Source organism: Scyliorhinus canicula, chromosome 18 (assembly GCF_902713615.1).
Source record: "Scyliorhinus canicula chromosome 18, sScyCan1.1, whole genome shotgun sequence".
NCBI lineage: Eukaryota > Metazoa > Chordata > Chondrichthyes > Carcharhiniformes > Scyliorhinidae > Scyliorhinus > Scyliorhinus canicula.
In genome coordinates this window covers 15,780,970-15,802,110 of record NC_052163.1, presented here as the reverse complement: position 1 = coordinate 15,802,110, position 21,141 = coordinate 15,780,970, and the positions used below count along the sequence as shown (strand labels likewise).

Genomic DNA, 21,141 nt, shown 5'->3' with positions numbered 1-21,141 from the left:
ACTTGTTCACAGATGCCCGAAGGCGGAGGAGCAGATGAGTAGGGTCATTCAGAAGGCATATGGGACACTTGCCTTTATCAGTGATGGAATAGAAGATAAGAGTAAATAAGTTATGTTAAAACTGTACAGAATGTTGGTTGGGCCACAGCTGGAGTACTGTGTGCAGTTCTGGTCAACTCACTACAGGAATGTGATTGAATCTCTCAAACTCCAAACAATTCCCAAACCGCCTGATATAACCTGAAAAAACCTAGAGATGACCTAACCCAGGCCTAATATCCACTTCTGATAAAAGGTCATTAAACTCAAAAATAAACTTTTTCAAGCAGGACTTTTGCTTGCAAACTGATTCCTGGGTACTTAAATGTTGAGCCAAATAGTACAAACGTACAAGCTGTCAGAAAAATCATCTGCATCAGACAAAAGTCCATTTTCGCACAACAGTATCCAAGCAATAATTTTCCTAATTGTTGCACAGCGTAGAACTTTCCATGAACAATGAGCAAAATAAGTTCCTCCAATTCTGATTACAAATCCACGGCCAGTGAATCATTTCGAATCTCCCCGAACACAACTGATTGGCACTATTTAAAAGGTGTAAAGAGATCCAATGGCACGGTCATTCTCGCATCGCTGTTTGTCGGACTCTGCTATGTGCAAATTGGCTGCCATATCTGAGATTACAACAGCTTGTTTCAAAGTAACTCCTTTGATGTAATAAAACATTCCAAGTGCTTCACAGGAGCATTATACAACAAAATACGACTCTTCAGCCACATATCTAGACCTAAACTAAACAGTGGGGTTCGAGATCCAACAAGGGAAGATGTGATAAGTTAAATCAAGATGGGAAGGCAAGAAAGCAAAAATTGGTGAGAGTTGTTTATAGGCCACCAACCAGTAGTGGTAATGTACAGTAAGGTATAAATTAGGAAATTAGAGGTGTACATAACAAGGGTAATACAATAATCGTGGGACTTTTAGCGGCAAGATACAAATCTAGACCTGTCATTAAGAATGATGTGCAATTAACTGTTCCCTGGTACATTCTCTATGACAAGACCTCTACCAATCAGAGTCCACTTGCTAACCAATCAGCTCTCTCTTATCATTCAGTGTAAATTGGTGTTCTTTTACAATTGATATTTTAAAAAATCTGTTCTGGTGAGTACAAGACAAATGTCTCTTTTTTCAAGCAATACTCAAGTTCTGTACAAACAAATGACTAAACCTACTTTTCTTTGAAGCCCAAGAACCCTGCAGGAAAAGGTAATCCAACCATGTGTTATGGCCGAGATGGGAGGAGTGCACTGACTGCCTCGAATTCCACTGCTCCACAGGTTACAACATTTAGATGATTTTTCCAGTTAGCTTGATGGCCATAATTGTGCTTTACATATTAATTTCAGAATGACCACTTAGAACAAAATTATTAGTTTATTTAAAACTAGACCTGTAAAGTAGGAAGGCAAAGCTTATTAACATGCAGCATGAAATATGAAAGTATAACAATTACTCTTTCTAAAAATACACACAAAAAAAAATAAAGGGAATTCTATCAACAGGTCAATGGGCCAAGGGAAACAGAGAGATGGCGGAGTCCTTGAAATGGTGACCAGGTTAGACAATTAGTTTATCAACACTGGTCTGCAAAACTATTGACTCTTGCACTATGTTTCAGGTAGACTTGTAGGCACTCATTGCAGTAAAACAATTTAGGAGCAGCTTTTGTTTACTTTTGGCTCTGGACTGTAAGAAGCTGTGGTCTTCTTTACACAGCAGCTGATTCATTTCTCCCCAAAGCCAAACCTACTTTTAAACACAGTTTTCCAGGCAGTTTTTACAACGCCATAAACCACCACATGACCCCCTTCTGTAAGCAGTCCACCAGGGTCAAGAGGTTTCCAGCTCCTTTAAAGCTACTAGATTATCTTTTCTTGTAAAATGCTGTCTTTTCCAGGAACAGCAGCAACCAGAGTCCCGGAATTAACCCTTTCACGCACAACGTCTTTTGAACATCACAGATTCTTCCAGAATGTTCTTAGTCCTTGAATATGAACCATTTTCTGAGATTGAAGCATTAATGAAGGACGTGGTTAATATTAAAGATTATACTAGATCAAAGAAAGAGGCTTATACAGTTGCTATAACGGTAGTAAGCCTGAGGATTCGGAGCATTTTAGAATCAAGCAAAGAGGGGTCAAGAAACTGAGAGAAAATAGAATATGAAAGTAAACTATTGAGGAACATGAAGAATGACTATAAAATGTACTATAGCTACATAAAAAGGAAAAGATAAGCAAAGACAACTTTAGGCCCTCTACAGGCAGAAGCAGAAGAATTTATAACAGGGAACAAAGGATGGCAGAGATCAAATTTATTTGTGTCAGTGTGACAAATGGGGAATTTTAGGAATCCACCATTTAAGAAAGGTGGGAAAGAGAAAACAGACAATGACAGACCCATCAGCCAGACATCAGTTGTCGGAAAAATGTTAGAATCTGTGATAAATGATGTGATAACCGAATACTTAGAAAGCAATGGTAGGATTGGGCAGAATCAACATGGATTTATGAAAGGGAAATAATGCCTGACAAACACAGGAGGCCAGTAAGCAAACTTAGAGCACATGGGATTGGGGGTTATATACAGCCATGGGCTGACAATTGGTTAAAAGATACCAAACAGAAAGTAATAGCAAAGGGCCATTCTTAGCTTGACAGGCTCCTGGGACTATTGGGGTACCGCAAGGATCAGTGCTTATGCTCTAGCTCCTCATAATCTATATCAATGATTTAAATGTGGGGACCAAATGTAATATTTCTAAGTTTGCTGTGACACAAAAGTTAGTGGGAAAGCAAGTTGCGAGGAGGATGTAAAGAGGCTTCAAGGGGATTTAGAAAGACTAAGTGAGTGGGCAAAAATGTTGCAGATGGAACATAACGAGAAAAAATGTGAAATTTTCCACTTAAATGGTGAGAGATTTAAAGATTACATTTTTTGAGCATGTGACCAGGTGTGCAGATGAGGGTAGTTCAGTTGATGTAGTTTATATGGATTTCAGTAAAGCCTTTGACAAGGTCCCACATGGGAGACTTATAAGGAAGGCAAATGGGACACGGGATAACTTGATACGGTGGATTCAAAATTGACTTAGTTGTAGGAGACAAAGGGTGATGACAGACGGCTGCTTCAGTGACTGGAAGCCAGTGTCCAGTGGCGTACCTATTGTTTGTCATTTATATAAACAACATAGATGACTATGTAGGGGTAGAATCAGTAAGTTTGCAGATGACACAAAAAATTGGCCGGGTGGTCAACAGTGAGGTCGAGTATCTTGGGTTACAGGAAGATATAGACGGGATGGCCAAATGGGCAGAAAAGTGGCAGATGGAATTTCACCCTGAAGAGTGTGAGGTGAAACATTTTGGGAGGAGTAATGTGACAAGGAAGTATTCAATGAGTAGCATGACAATGGGAAGTTCCGTGGAACAAAGGGACCTTGACGTTTTCGTCCATAGATCTCTGAAGACAGCAGGTTAATAGAACATAAAACATTACAACACAGTATAGGCCAGGGGTGGGCAAACTACGGCCCGCGGGCCGCATGCGGCCCGCCAAAGGTATTTCTGCGGCCCACCAAGTCATTAAAAAAAAAATCTTTAAAAAAAATTTTTTTTTTTTTTTTTTTTAATTTTTTTTTTAAGGTTAATGGGGGGGGGGGGGGGGGGGGGGGGGGGCTGTTGGGTTACTTACTGGTATAGGGTGGATACGTTGACTTGAGTAGGGTGATCATTGCTCGGCACAACGTCGAGGGCCGAAGGGCCTGTTCTGTGCTGTACTGTTCTATGTTCTATATGAGGCGCCCAGAATCATAACCGGGTGAAGTAATTATTTTACTTATGCGGCCCTTTGTGAATTGTGAATTTCTGAATGTGGCCCTTGCACGGAAAAGTTTGCCCACCCCTGGTATAGGCCCTTCAGCCCACAATGTTGTGCCGACCATTTATCCTAATCTAAGATCAACCTAACCTACACCCCTTCAATTTACTGCTGTCCATGTGCCTGTCCAAGAGTCGCTTAAATGTCCCTAATGACTCTGACTCCACCACCTCTGCTGGCAGTGCATTCCACGCACCCACCACTCTCTGTGTGAAGAACCTACCTCTGTCATCTCCCCTATACCTTCCTCCAATCACCTTAAAATTATGTCCCCTCGTGGCAGCCATTTCTGCCCTGGGGAAAAGTCTCTGGCTATCCACCCTATCCATGCCCCTCATCACCTTGTACACCTCTTATCAAGTCACCTCTCTTCCTTCTTCGTTCCAGTGAGAAAAGCCCTAGCTCCCTCAACCTTTCTTCATAAGACATGCCTTCCAGTCCAGGCAGCATCCTGGTAAATCTCCCCTGTGCCCTCTCCAAAGCGTCCACATCCTTCCCATAATGAGGCGACCAGAACTGGACACAATATTCCAAGTGTGTCTAACCAGGGTTTTATAAAGCTGCAGCAAAACCTCGCGACTCTTAAACTCAATCCCCTTGTTAATGAAAGCCAACACACCATACGCCTTCTTAACAACCCTATCAACCCGAGTGGCAACTTTGAGGGATCCATGGACCCCAAGATCCCTCTGTTCCTCCACACTTCTAAGAATCCTGCCTTTAACCCTGTATTCAGCATTCAAATTCGATCTTCCCGTACCAGCCTCCCCGAACAGGCGCCGGAATGTGGCGACTAGGGGCTTTTCACAGTAACTTCATTGAAGCCTACTCGTGACAATAAGCATTTTTCATTTCATTTTCAAAATGAATCACTTCACAGTTATCTTGGTTGAACTCCATCTGCCACTTCTCAGCCCAGCTCTGCATCCTGTCAATGTCCTGTTGTAACCTGCAACAGCCCTCGACACTATCCCCAACACCATCAACCTTTGTGTCATCAGCAAACTTACTAACCCACCCTTCCACTTCCTTATCTAAGTAATTTATAAAAAACACAAAGAGCAGAGGTCCCAGAACAGATCCCTGCGGAACACCACTGGTCACCGACCTCCAGGCGGAATACTTTCCATCCACTACCAATTCTGTATCCAGACAGCCAAGTTTCCCTGCATCCCATGCCCCCTAACTTTCTGAATGAGCCTACCATGGGGAACGTTATCAAATGCCTTACTGAAATCCATATACACCACATCCACTGCCCGACCTTCATCAATGTGTCTTGTCACATCCTCAAAGAATTCAATGAGGTTTGTGAGGCATGATCTGCCCCTCAATCAAACTATGTTTTTCTAAATAATCGTAAATCCTATCTCACAGAATCCTTTCCAATATTTTGCTCACATAGGGTGGTTAAAAAGGCACATGAGAAACTTGCCTTTATCAATTGAGGCATCCATTACAAAAGCAGGGAGGTCATGTTGGACTTCTATAGAACTTTGATGAGGCCACAGCTGGAGTATTGTGTGTAATTCTGGTCACCACATTATAGGAAGGATGTGATTGCATTGGGGGGGTGCAGAGGAGATTCACCAGGATGTTGCCTGGGATGGAACATTTTAGTTATGAAGAGAGGTTGAATAGGCTTGGGTTGATTTTGTTGGAGCAGAGAAGATCAAAGGACAGCCTGATCAAGGTGTCCAAGATAATAATAATTTTTATTAGTGTCACAAGTAGGCTTACATTAACACTGCAATGAAGTTACTGCGAAAATCCCCTAGTCGTCACACTCCGGCACCTATTCGGGTACACGGAGGGTGAATTCAGAATGTCCAATTCACCTAACAAGTGTTTCAGGACTTATGGGAGGAAACCGGAGCACCCGGAGGAAACCCATGAAGACACAGGGAGAACGTGCCGTCTCCACACAGGCAGTGACCCAAGCTGGGAATCGAACACAGGTCTCTGGTGTTGTGAAGCAACGTGCTAACCACTGTGCTACCATGCCGCTCATGAGCTGCGAGGTGTGTGGACAAGGTGGATAGGGAGCAGCTGCTTCCCTTAGTTGAAGGGTTAATCACGAGTGGACACAAGTGCAAGATGAAGGGGAGGAGCTTTAGAGGGGATGTGAGGAAAAAGCTGTCTACCCAGAGGGTGGTGACGATCCGGAATGCACTGCCTCGAGGGTGGTAGAGGCCGGTTGCCTTAAAAAAAGTACCTGGATGAGCACTTGGCACGTTATAGCATTCAAAGCTATGGGCCACGTGCTGGCAAATGGGATTAGGTAGGTATAGTCAGGTGTTTTTCATGTGTTTGTGCAGAATCGATGGGCTGAAGGGCCTCTTCTGCACTGTATTTTCTGTGATTCTGCGAAGTATTGATGTCCAAAGGGACCTGGATGCCTTTGTCCTTGAGTGACTGAAAGCTAGCATGCGGGGCAGCAAGCAATTAGGAAGGTAAACGGTGTTGGCCTCTGTTGCAAGAGGACTAAGTACAGAAGAAATATTGTTGTAACTGTGTAAAGCCTTGATGACACGAATCTGGCGTACAGCGGAACTGCAATGTGTCAAACTCGGAAGACACAAATTTCTGGCTATTGGCAGATTCGTCAACCATTACTTCTGGCAGAACAGCAAATGCCATAAAAACTTGATAAGCCAAACGTTCCACACCGTTAATTCTGGATTAACCAATTTTTAAAAAAAACACTTGTTACATGACCACGCCGAATAATTGGAACACAGTTCGAGCACACAATGTGGAATCATGCAGCACTGAGCAAACCAGCATTTGCCAACAAGGTCTGCCTGTGAAAGGATTTGCAAAGCCTGCAAGTATGGCTCAACCTGTGAGAAAGTTAAAAGTGTCGTCGCTTGGACAGCGAGTTCAAACAGATTGCAACTGCACAAAACGTTGGGAACAAGGAGCAGGGTAATGTCAACCAATGCTAATGACAAGGCATTCTGACCCCCGAAGAGTGTGGTGAATGTCTGCCCAGTCACCCGAGAAGAAAAAGATTCCACATATTTCTCAGAGCCAACTCCTGACATTTTCAGTACAAAACTCTGGCCTTTTACAAGCTCAGGCCATTCTCAGGTGTGAAGTTATGTACACAGGATAAGATATATATATATACACACACATACATATATATATATATATATATAGATAGAAGAGAAGGGCACACCCAAACATACCAAAGAAAAGAAAATAGTAAATAATTAAAAAAACAATAAAAAATAAAATAGAAAATGTTGACTCTGTCGAACCCAAGAAAGGCGACTTCTACAAGTCACATAACCTCACGGTTGGCCCTTTCGTCTTGGAGCTACCCCCCACGAGTTACAAGAACAAAATAATTCTTTTTGCAGCCAATGGTATCTCACACCTCATTGCAGCAACCACTTTGTAATAACAAAAACCAGGAGATTCACACATAGAAACCCGTAATGCTTGCAAATGCTAACACATAGCACGCCCGGAGATGTCCAAGCTCATTTCAAAGGGGTACCATAGGGACTTATTTGCATCTGCTATGATCCCCTTGCTTGCAGAGTCAGTCGGCCTGCCTTGATAATGGTTTCCTAACACCAGACTCTCCAGATGCTTTCAACAACTAACAACTGGGATATCATCAGTCCCGAAATCCAAGCCAGTTCCCGACACTGCATAAAAATGCCTTTTGGACATCATTGTAAAAAAAGTAGTTCAGATAACTCGAGAGACAATGCTGGAGAAATGTGTTGTTTATACAGTGCAAAGTGTTATTTCTTACTTTGTTTCGTAGTTTACTTGCCTCATAATGGAAGTCGTCTGTTTTATTGAAACAACTTTCAGGACTAGCAATTCATAGGTGAGGAATAATTAAATGGAATAAATTTGTAGGCTGGGACCAGGAAAGCTACTCATTTGTTGTCAAAGTCCAACTGGTTTGCGAAAAGAGAACTTGGAATCCAGTCTTTTCTTAGATACAGATAAAAGCAAATTACTGCGGATGCTGGAATCGGAAACAAAAACAGAAAATACTGAGAATCTCAGCCGGTCGGACAACATCTGTGATGTGGAGATGCCAGCTTTGACAAAGAGTCATGGGACTCGAAACGTGAGCTCTTTTCTCTCCCTACAAATGCTGCCAGACCTGCTGAGATTTTCTAGCATTTTCTCTTTTGTTGCCGACGTTGGACTGGGGTAGGCACAGTAAGAAGTCTTACAACACCAGGTTAAAGGTTTGTTTGGAATCACTAGCTTTCGGAGCGTAGCTCCTTCATCATCGGTGGAGAGAGAACGGAACAAAGATTTTGAGTCTGAATGGCTCTTTGTCAAAGGTAGAGAGAACTGGAAATAGGATGAGATTTATACTGTTGTGGGGGGTTGAGGTGGAGCAGCGGGCCTGGATAGAGAGATAGGGACAGGCGGAGATTGACAAAAATGTTGTGCACAAAAAGGCAAAGGGAATGTAAATGGGGTGATGACGACTGAGAAGCAGCTGATAATGACACATTAAGAGATCAGAATGTGTTAATGGCAGAACAAGGGAAGCAATGAGTCAAAGCACAAACTTGGAATAGGGATCATGTGATCCTAGTGGGGTTGGGGGGGGGGGGGGGGGGGACAATGGTGAGGGGAAAACGGATTGATGAAAAAAATTAAAATAAATTGACAAATACAAAAATTGGGGTGATGGTGGAGGAGAGAGTTCACAGTCTGAAGTTGTTGAAGGCTGTAAACATGCCTAATCGGGCCTTTGGCCCGTCCGCAAGACGTCCCGTCCACACTGCCCTTCAACTACCATTTCAACTCACCGTTGCTCCGATGTCCACATGTCTGTCCTTAGCCTGCAGCAATGTTCCCTGTTCCAGTGAAGCTCAACGCAAACTAGAGGAACAGCATCTTCTTACGATCCCAGGCCAGACCCCAACAGTGGCTAGGATGCTGGACTGAAACCCTAATATTTTTGTTTATTTTAAGACTGTGCGCAAAAAGATCGATGCGCTCCAGGAAAAGATCGATGCGCTCCAGGAATGATTGCATGAAAAAAATAGGGCTTTGCTATTTCTGAAACAAAACTTTATTATGAATGCAACATTAAACATTCAAATTCACACTCAAAGAGAACAGCTTACAATTACCCCTTAACACAACTATACAATTCCCCATTAAACAAGAAAAGAAACATACAGCTCTCATTCAATCTTCTTTATTTTGTATACATTTAGAGTACCCAATTCATATTTTCCAATTAAGGGGCAATTTAGCATAACCAATCCACCTATCCTGCACATCTTTGGGTTGTGGGGGCGAAACCCACGCAAACACGGGGAGAATGTGCAAACTCCACACAGACAGTGACCCAGAGCCGGGATCGAATCTGGGACCTCGCGGCATGAGGTTTCAGGGATAACCCACTGCGCCATCGTGCTGCCCTGGCTCTTATTCAATCTTAAAATTAGCAGGGCACAGAGTAATACTTGCGTTATAAAACAAATTTGGCTCTTTTTGGAGCCCCTTCAGACTCTGGCTGGCTGAATATCTTTCAAAAAGCTGCTTCAAGTCGGTTGGTTCGGCCTCTTCCTTGTATTCAGACAAGATTGCTCTGCTTTAAAATATTGGTTTTTTTTAAACTATCCCACAGGGAAAGAAAACTGCCTTTACTTGTGGACTCTGTGGCAGCTAGCTCAGACCTCTTCTCTCTCCCAAAGCTTCTCCAAACTCACAGCTGTTCTGCCTTTCTGGCTCCACCCAGCAATGACCTTATCTCCCCAAGCTGAAAAACAAACCGGGCCGGACTCTCCGCTGGCGGGATTCTCCGTTCCGCCGGCAGCGCACCCACACCCAGGGATTTCCCGAAGGCATGGGGCTGCCCACAATGGCAAACCCCATTGGCTGGCTGATGGGATGGAGAATCCTGCCCACCAGCTCTGCAGGCTGCAAAAGCACATCAACCCCCCAGGGCCCTCTTCAGTCAATTTCACCTGTTGTTTTCTGGAAGCAAAATAAAATATTTTTTAAAACTACGACTACTGCGGCCAAACACACTATACCCCAGGCTTTTAACATGTCCCAATACTTAGATGCCAATATTGCCTAAAGTCCTCCATTCGTCAGAACTTCATCTTCCAATTAAGCTGATATTCTACCTCAGTGCCATTTTCCTGCAGTATCCCATTTCCTTTGATACCTTTAATATGTAGAAATCTACCAATCTCTTGTCTTAAATATATTCAATGACTGAGTCGCAGCAGCCAACTGGGATAGAGAATTCCAAAGCCTCAACATCCTCTGAGCAAAGACATTCCTCCTTATCTCAATCCTAAATGTCCCAACCCTTATTCTAAAACGGTGTCCTCTGGTTCTAGGCATCCGAATCAGCGGAAATATCCGAATCAGCGGAAATATCCTTTCTGCTTCTTAGCCGCCAAGCCCTGTAAGATTTGTGTATGCTTCAGTGAGGTCACTTCCTCGATCTCTCCTCAAGACATTCCTGCCATACCAGGGATCAGTCTAGTGAACATTTGTTGCACTCCTTCAATGACAAGCATATCCTTCCTTAGATAAATTGCTCCCAGATGCTCAGTTTGGGTTCCGCCATTACACAGCTCCTGACCTCATTTACAGCCCTTTGTTCAAACATGGACAATGAGGTGAAGTGAGAGTGGCCGACCTTGACATCAAAGCTGTTAGTTGATCGAGTGTGGCATTGAGGGGGTCAATAGGAAGTGGTGAAAACCCTCCACTGATTGGACTCCTACCTAGCATAAAGGGAGATGGACTTGTGGAAGCTCCCAGGACATTGGTGCAAAGGTTGTTCAAGGTAGTGCCCAAGAGCCCAACCATCTTCAGCTGTTTCATCTATGACCTTCCTTCCATCATAAGGTCAGAAGTGGGGATGTTGGCTGATTTCGGAAACCAGGCTACAACTTTATCCCATTCAATTATTCATAACCTATGAATTGCTAGTCTTGAAAGTTGTTTCAATAAAATAGGCAACTTACATTGTGGGGCAAATAAATTACCAAACAAAATAAGGAAAGATTTGCACTGTACAAAGATCACATTTCTCCAGTATTAATAGTCAGGACCATTGTCGGCAGTTATTTTTCTGGATTTGTGCAACTGTTAGTCAATCAAGATTCCCCGAGCACCACCATCTCCCAACAGAAATTAGAGGCTACCTTCTTTATCACATCACCTCAGGTGCTAAATACCTTTATAAACAGGAAGATGAGCAACATAGCGTGTTTGAACCACAACCATAGCGAGTATTAAATCACCATCATAGCAAGTATTAAACCACCACCAGAACAAATATTGACCCACCACCATAGCGAGTATTAAACCACAACCATAGCGAGTATTAAACCACCACCATAACGTGTATTAAACCACCACCATAATGTGTATTAAACCACAACCATAACTTGTATTAAACCACAACCATAATGTGTATTAAACCACCACCATAACGTGTATTAAACCACAACCATAATGTGTATTAAACCACAACCATAACGTGTATTAAACCACCACAACGTGTATTAAACCACCACCATAATGTGTATTAAACCACAACCATAACTTGTATTAAACCACAACCATAATGTGTATTAAACCACCACCATAACGTGTATTAAACCACAACCATAGCGAGTATTAAACCACCACCATAACGTGTATTAAACCACAACCATAATGTGTATTAAACCACCACCATAACGTGTATTAAACCACAACCATAGCGAGTATTAAACCACCACCATAACGTGTATTAAACCACAACCATAATGTGTATTAAACCACAACCATAACGTGTATTAAACCACCACAACGTGTATTAAACCACCACCATAACGTGTATTAAACCACAACCATAGCGTGTATTAAACCACCACCATAGCGTGTATTAAACCACCACCATAGCGTGTATCAAACAAACGCCAAAATGTGTGTTAAACCACCACCGTAGCATGTATCAAACAAACGCCATAGTGTGTTTTAACCACCGCAGTATGTATTGTTTAAAATTTACAGTACCCAATTTAATTCTATTTTTTTCAATTAAGGGGCAATTTAGCATGGCCAATCCACCTACCCTGCGCATCTTTGGGTTGCGGGGGTGAGACCACGCAGACACGGGGAGAACATGCAAACACCACACAGACAGTGACCCAGGGCCGGGATCGAACCCAGGTCCTCAGTGCTGTAAGGCAGCAGTGCTAGCCACTGCACCACCGTGCTGCCCCTGTCTGCATTTAGCCAACACATTAGCGTGTATTTAACCAACGCAGTTGTCTGTATTCAACCAACACCAGTGCGTGTATTCAACCAACACCATTGCGTGTATTCAACCAACACCATTGCGTGTATTCAACCAACACCATTGCGTGTATTCAACCAACACCATTGCGTGTATTCAACCAACACCAGTGCGTGTATTTAACCAACACCATTGCGTGTATTCAACCAACACCATTGCGTGTATTCAACCAACACCATTGCGTGTATTCAACCAACACCAGTGCGTGTATTTAACCAACACCAGTGCGTGCATTTAACCAACACCACTGCGTGTATTTAACCAACACCAGTGCGTGCATTTAACCAACACCACTGCGTGTATTTAACCAACACCACTGCGTGTATTTAACCAACACCACTGCGTGTATTTAACCAACACCACTGCGTGTATTTAACCAACACCATTGCGTGTATTTAACCAACACTTGCATATATTTAACCAACACCACAGCGTGTATTTAACCACCACCACAGCGTGTATTTAACCAACACCATTGCGTGTATTTAACCAACACCATTACGTGTATTTAACCAACACCATTGCGTGTATTTAACCAACACCATTGCGTGTATTTAACCAACACCATTGCGTGTATTTAACCAACACCATTGCATGTATTTAACCAACACCATTGCGTGTATTTAACCAACACCACTGCGTGTATTTAACCCACACCATTGCGTGTATTTAACCAACACCAGTGCGCGTATTTAACCAACACCATTGCATGTATTTAACCAACACCATTGCGTGTATTTAACCAACACCATTGCGTGTATTCAACCAACACCAGTGCGTGTATTTAACCAACACCACTGCGTGTATTTAACCAACACCATTGCGTGTATTTAACCAACACCAGTGCGTGTATTTAACCAACACCATTGCGTGTATTCAACCAACACCATTGCGTGTATTTAACCAACACCATTGCGTGTATTTAACCAACACCATTGCGTGTATTTAACCAACACCATTGCGTGTATTTAACCAACACCATTGCGTGTATTTAACCAACACCATTGCGTGTATTTAACCAACACCATTGCGTGTATTTAACCAACACCATTGCGTGTATTTAACCAACACTGTTGCATATATTTAACCAACACCATTGCGTGTATTTAACCAACACCATCGCGTTTAACCAACACCATTGCGTGTATTTAACCAACACTGTTGCATATATTTAACCAACACCATTGCGTGTATTTAACCAACACCATCGCGTTTAACCAACACCAGTGCGTGTATTTAACCAACACCATTGCGTGTATTTAACCAACACCATTGTGTGTATTTAACCAACACCATTGCGTGTATTTAACCAACACCACAGCGTGTATTTAACCAACACCATTGCGTGTATTTAACCACCACCATTGCGTGTATTTAACCAACACCATTGCGTGTATTCAACCAACACCATTGCCTGTATTTAACCAACACTGTTGCATATATTTAACCAACACCATTGCCTGTATTTAACCAACACTGTTGCATATATTTAACCAACACCATTGTCTGTATTTAACCAACACCGTTGAGTGTAGTTAACCAACACCATTGCAGGCATTTAACCAACACCGTTGCGTGTATTTAACAAATACCATATTAGCTGGGAGAAGCAGGTTTATTACACAAGGCTGCCAGGTTTCAGGTCAGAATGCTGTGGAACTGGGGGGGCAAGGGTGTCTCTAATCCCTAATTCCCATAGCCAACAACAAATCGAGCTCTCCCATACCCACTCATCCACCACCGCTCCACCAACCATCACCAGTGCAGTCAAATCAGAAGGCCAAAGAACAGATTAACAACAATCTTACATTCAAAACACTTGGGGATAACAGCTAGTGTGGTTAATTGTGCAGCTTGTGTTTCAGGATCCATCACATCCGTTTTTTAATGTTCCTACTTAACACTACATACTCATTTCATAATTTCACCATTTAATTTGCTTAACTCCCACCCCTCCCCCATACTTTCCTTCTCCAGACTCAACAAACTAACTTCTTTGGAGTTTCATAACCGAGTGTATGAGCTTTAGACCATAATCAACATTTTCCAATACATCCGATTTAGACCAGTTGTGAAAATGCCTGAACAAAGGCAGGGAGTAGAGTACAAGTACAGCGGAGACCTTGTCAACTGAACACAGAAACTGTGCATACTGCCATTCATCTTACACTTACTTTGAGTATCTTTTCTCCAGTTTGGTTCCAGGTTACCATGGTTACTTGGCATCAATTTGGCCACTAATTCTAGGCACGCAGCTTTCTATCATGCAATTAGTGAGAAATTTAAAGAAGGCTTTGAGAGGACACACAGTTTTACTGGAATATATTGCAGCCTTCTCCTGTGTCAGGAAAAGAACTGCTTACTAAAGTAAAACAGATCAAATGCGTTGACCTTAAGCTACTTGAATTCAAATAAAACCTATTCCCATACCTCAACAGCAGATTTCTGGAGCATTTGGTTCCATGGAAAAAAAAGTACAAAAATATTACAGCCCTTGCAAAACCAACCTGGTCACACAGCATGTAAATAAGTAGAATACCTTTGAAGCAGGATGAGGAACAGGGATGCAAAGGCAATACATATTTTATGAACTATAGTTACTGATATTGTGCAAGGAAACACAGTAGAACATAGAACATACAATGCAGGAGGCCATTCGGCCCATCGAGTCTGCACCGACCCATTTAAGCCCTCACTTCCACCCTATCCCCGCAACTCAATAACCCCTCCGAATCTTTTTGGACATTAAGGGCAATTTAGCATGGCCAATCCACCTAACCTGCACGTCTTTGGACTGTGGGAGGAAACCGGACACGGGGAGAACGTGCAGACTCCGCACAGACGGTGAGCCAGCATGGAATCGAACCTGGGATCCTGGCGTTGTGAGGCCACAGTGCTAGCCATGTGTGCTAGTTAATTTGCGCATAGAAAGCCCACAAACGGGGCAGCACGGTGGCGCAATGATTAACACTGCTGCCTCACGCCGCTGAGGACCCGGGTTCGATCCTGGTCCCCAGTCACTCTCTGCGTGGAGTTTGCACGTTCTCCCGTGTTTGCGTGGGTCTCACACCCACAACTCAAAAAGATATGCAGGCTAGGTGGATTGGCCACACTAAATTGCCCCTTAATTGGGAAAAAAGAATTGGGTACTCTAAATTTTTTTTTAAAGCACACCAACAAACAGCATAGAAGATACGAACTAGGAGGAGTGGGCAATTCAGCCCCTCGAGCCCTCACCAGCATTCAATACGATCATGGCTGATCTCCTCTCGGCCTCAACTCCACTTTCCTGCCCGCCTATCTTCTCCTTAACCTTACTCAATGTCCCGGCATCCCCTGCACTCATGAGGCAGTGAATTCCACAGATCCACAACCTTTTGAGAGAAGTAATTTCTCCTCATCACTGTTTTAATCAGCTACCCCTTATCCTGAAACTCTAACCTCTCGGTTGCCGCACAAGAGGAACATGCTGTATGTCTGCTTTGTCAATACATTTTATCATCTCGTATACCTCAATTAGATCTCTTCCCATTCTTCTAAACAGGGTCATAGACCTAAACCTCTCAATGTCTCTTCATAAGACAAACCCCTCATCTCTGGAATCAATCCAGAGAACCTCCGCTGAACTGACTCTACTGCAACTGCATCCTTCCTCAAATAAGAGGACCAAAACTGTACTCAGTACTCCAGGTGCAATCTCACCAATGTCTTGTATAGTTGCAGCAACACTTCCTTACCTTTTTTATTCTGTTCCTTTAGCTATAAAGGCCAAAATTCCATTTGCTTTCTTTATTTCCTCTTGTACCTGCCTGCTAGTTTTCTGCGAGTGATGCGCAAGGACACCCAGATCCCTCTGCACCTATGCATTCTGAAGTTTCTCCCCATTTAGAAAATATGTTGCCTTTCCATTTTTCTGACCAAAATGGATAACTTCCTACTTATCCACGTTAAAGTCCATCTGCCACCCACATTTTGCCCTACTCACCTAACCTAGCTATGGTAGCACAGTGGTACGGTTGCTTCACAGCGCCAGGGTTCGATTCCCGCTTGGGTCACTGTGGAGTCTGCACGTTCTCACCGTGTCAGCGTGGGTTTCCTCCGGGTGCTCCGGTTTCCTTCCACAAGTCCCAAAGGATGCGCTTGTTAGGTGAATTGGACATTCTGAATTCTCCCTCAGAGTACCCGAACAGGCGCCGGAGTGTGGCGACTAGGGGATTTTCACAGTAATTTCATTGTGGTGTTAATGTAAGCCAACTTGTGACAATGATGAAGATTATTAACTATTGGTAAGGTTCTTACTTCCTCATTGCACCTTACTATCCTAGTGTCATCTGCCAATCTGGCTATAGTATTGTCGAGCCCTACATCAAAGTCATTAATATAGATTATAAATAGTTGCACATTCTCCCCATGTCTGCGTGGGTCTCATCCCCAGAACCCAAAAAGATGTGCAGGATAGGTGAATTGGCCACGCTAATTTGCCCCTTAATTGGAAAGATAAGTAATCGATACTCTAAATGTATTTATTGAAATAAAATAGGAGACCATTCGGCCCTTCAAGCCTACTCCGCCATTCATTATCATGGCTGATCATCAAGTTCAATTCTCTGATCCCACCTTCCCCACATATTCCTCGATTCCTTTAACCCAAGAGCTAAATCTAATTATTTCTTGAAATTTACAACGTTTTGGCCATGACTACTTTCTGTGGTAGTGAATTTCACAGATTCACCACTCTCTGGGTGAAGAAATTTCTCCTCACCTCAGTCCTAAAAGGTTTGCCCCTTGCATCAAAATATGACCCTTAGTTCTGGACTCCACCACCATCAGAAACATTCTTTCTGAATCTACCCTGTCTAATCCTGTTAGAAATCTAGGTTTCTGTGAGATCCCATCTCACTATTCTAAATTCCAATTAATATAATCAGAAGTGACTTAGTCTCTCCTCATACGACAGTCCCGCCATCCCAGGAATAGGCCTGGTAAACCTTTGCTGCAATCTCTCCATAGCAAGAACATCCTTCCTTGGATGAGTTCTCCAAAACTGCACATAACACTCCAGATGTAGTCTCACTCATGCGCTGCTAAACTGCAATCCTCTCGCTATGAAGGCCAACATACCATTTGCCCTCTTTACTGTCTGCTGTACTTGTGAGCTTACTTTCAGCGACTTATGCACGACAACGCATTGCTCACTTAATACTACATTGATGTGTACGTGTAGATTATCTGTTCAACTCTCTAAAGTGGGGCTTGAATCCACGATTATTCATCTCAGAGGGGAGCGTGCAAACACGCAGGTACCCACAACTGAGGACATGCAGCCCGTCCAATCACAGACTGGCTTCTCCATGAAATGGCTGCTGATAGGCTCACTAATGGCTGCAGAAACCAGCCTGTGATTGGATGAGCATGCCTTGGGCAATTCCGCCAGGAGCTTTGGAGTTGAATGGTTGTCAACATGACAACATGTTTGCGGGCACGTGGAAATACGTTGCACTAGCTTGATCAAGCACCTTATTCTTCTTTTTTTAAATCTAGAGTATCCAATTCTTTTTTTTTTTCCAAGGGGCAATTTAGCGTGGCCAATCCTCCTACCCTGCACATCTTTGGGTTGTGGGGGAGAAACCCACGTAGACAATGGGAGAATGTACAAACTCGACAAAGACAGTGACCCGGAGCCTCAGCGCTGTGAGGCTGCAGTGCTAACCACTGTGCCGCCCGCAGCCACAACATTTATATGGCCAGGCCAGTTAAGTTTCTGGTCAATGGTAGCCCTCAGAAGTTTACAGTGAAGGATTCAGCAATGGTAATGTCACTGAAAGTCAATGGGTAATGGTCAGATTCTCTCTGATTGGAGATGATTATTGCCTATCATTTATGTAGCACGTAACTTGAATGTAACTTGACACTTGTTAGTCCAAGCCTGGATAGTGTTCAGGTCTTGCCGCATTTGAACATGGACTGCTTCAATATAAAAAGTCGCAAATGGTGCTGAACATTGTGCAGTCATCAGCAAACTGCCCCAGCTCTTACCTACCCTTATATTCTTTACCCCATCCTCCCCCGCTGGAGTTACCGAGCTGGGTGATCAGCCATGATCATAATCAATGATGGAGCAAACGCGAAGGGCTGAATGGCCTAGCCGTGCTCCTATTATCCATTATATTTCCTACTGCCCACACCACCCCCATGTTTTTGAGGAGAGAGCGGAGACTGAGCTGTGCCATTGGAATTATTTTGAATGTCACACCAAATTCACGTACTGTCTTAAAATGAAGCAACTTGCCAAGTTGTGTCCAGCCATTTATTTTCAAATGACTAAGTCCATTTTTATAAAGGTTGGACATGCACACTTAAGGCATTTGTGAAAATCACCACACTGAGTTCAGGCACATGAAATCCTGTAATTACACCACAGAAACTATGTACGACAGACAAGAAACTTGTAACTTGTGGTCAAGGGTTACTCAACTCCAGCAACCAACATTTAACATTACACGATTGGTATACCAGACGCAATGGTAATCACCTTAATCTGATCATTCGCACCATGGAAAATGTTGCAAAAAAAAATACACGTTATTATTTTCACAGAACAATGTTAAATTGTCTATGTTACTAAGTTTCAAAGCACGTCAGATGGGGAATTATGTTTGGAGTGCAATGGTTGTTGTCACACACCCATTTTGCCAAAACAACATCCCAAAATCAGCAGAGATAAATGATAATTTTTTTTAAACACTGCGTTTACTCTAGGAGGAAGGTAGCTGGAATACAAACAGTATTTCCTGCTCTTCCACAAAATCACCACGAAAGGACTTCAGTTTAATAACTTGCCTATAAAGAGCACCTGTGACAATGCAGCACTCTCTCAATGTTGTACTGAACTGCCAAACCCACCTTACATACTCAAGTCCAGATCTATCAATGTAGGAGTGAATGTATTATCAACAAAATCAGGTTAAGAGTACAAATGTTCAACAACATTAAGTACGCAACTGGATCATAAAGTGAATTTTCATCTTCCTTGGCACTTGGTCAGATTTCCCTTTGTAGTCTTCCACGAGGTAATTTTCACAGGAGGTTCACAATACGTAGTCAATAGTTGCATTAATTTAAAAAACTTCAACAGTTCAATCTCCAGCCTCCCATTCTCTCAATTCAGCCCTTTAGTAAACTAGTGAATTGCAAGCAGTTCACTTGCTGAAAAATCTGGGCAGTCTTCATTTAGCAAATAGGAGGACAGATATACCAATTCAAGCTTACGAATATATATGCTTTAAAATCCAGATTTTAAGTGTTTTATCACTATTCAAAAAAGCCCACCTACCTTTTGCATGGAAAGTCCAGCCTTTCCTGAAGTACTCGTGTAGTCTTATTCTATCTTGCAGCCCGTTCTGGTACACTCTGTTGTAAAACTGTCTGGCAATGTAAACATAAGCAGAAGGAATGGCTCCTGCTACACCACTAGCACCAAAGAAGCCATTTACCTCTGGTGAGGCGAGCAGTATTTGGTAATCCGTACTGGTACCCAAAATAAGATTCATATAGGCTTGAGTGAGGTTGAAATACCCTGAAGTCAAGTACACCCTAGAATTCGCCTCAGCTTCAATCATTAAAGTTTCAGTCACTTGCTCATCTATTCTTATTTCAAATGGCCTCATTTGTATTATGGGGTAGATCCATGTATCTATGAATTTCGGAGCTCTACCAATGTCACCGAGCACATGCAAATCTTCTTCAGAACTATTTTCAAACAAGTCCCTTATATGGTTTCTGCACTGCTGCTTGCTTCTTGCTTCATTCACTACGGCCATGATCCTCTTATTTGCTGCTGCACAGAAATCTGCTCGATTACCTGAAAAGTAATCATAACAGTGCACTCAATTAATGCTGCTTCCATGAGCGGGACAACTTGCAGTTTAACTATTTATAGTTTACATCAATGATTTAGATGAAAGGGGCCGAATGCACAGTTGCTAAATATTTTGATGACACAAAGATAGGCAGGAAGGTAAGTTGTGAAGAGGACAAAAGGAGTGTGCAAAGGAACTTAGATAGGTTAACCGAGTGGGCAGATGGGAATATAATGTGGGAAAATGTGAACATGCTCACTTTGGTAGGAATTGAAAAGCAGCAAATTATTCAAACGGAAGGGGGATTGCACGACTCAATGGTACAGAGGATCTGGGTGTCCTGGTACATGAATCAGTAAAAGCGAGTATGGCAGTACAGCAAGTGATTAGGAAGGAAAAAGGAATGTTGTTTATTGCAAGGGGAATGGAATATAAAAAGTGGGATCTTCTGCTACAGTTATCCAGGTCACTGACAAGACCACATCCAGAATCATAGAATTTACAGTGCAGGAGGCCATTCGGCTCATCGAGTCTGCACCGGCCCTTGGAGGAATCACCCTATGTAAGCCCACACCGCCACCCTATCCCCGTAAACCAATCTAACTTTTTTGGCCACTAAGGGCAATTTAATATGACCAATCTGTCTAAACTGCACATCTTTGGACTGTGGGAGGAAACCGGAGCACCCAGAGGAAACCCACGCAGACACGGAGAGGACGTGCAGACTCCGCACAGATAGTGACCCAGCGGGAAATCAAACCTGGGTCCCTGGTGCTGTGAAGCGAGAGTGCTAATCACTGATGGTAAGGGTGTAGCAGGAGCCATTCCTTCCGCTACCTTGCCGCCCCTAGAGTACAGTGTACAGTTTTGTTCGCCTTATTTAAGATGCAAATACATTAGAAACAGTTCAGAGAAGGTTCATGCGACCGATAACTGGGATGGAGAGAGGGGCTTATCTTCCGGGGAAACATTGGACAGGCTGGGCCTATATTCATTGGAATTTAGAAGATAGAGAGGTGATCTTATTGA

General features: G+C 43.0%; 1 protein-coding gene across 3 annotated transcripts in view; it reads right to left on the bottom strand.

Annotated features, from left to right (window-relative positions):
• The window catches only part of LOC119953683 (CDP-diacylglycerol--glycerol-3-phosphate 3-phosphatidyltransferase, mitochondrial), a 76,013-nt gene that overhangs the window by 31,338 nt on the left and 23,534 nt on the right, over positions 1-21,141 (bottom strand). For all 3 annotated transcript variants that reach the window (XR_005458075.1, XM_038778210.1, XM_038778212.1), the window contains exon 7: positions 19,587-20,114. Coding sequence is in view for 2 of the 3 variants with exons in the window: in XM_038778210.1 (XP_038634138.1) it covers positions 19,587-20,114 (528 nt within the window). In the remaining variant the exon portion in view is untranslated. The remainder of the gene's footprint in view (positions 1-19,586; positions 20,115-21,141) is intronic.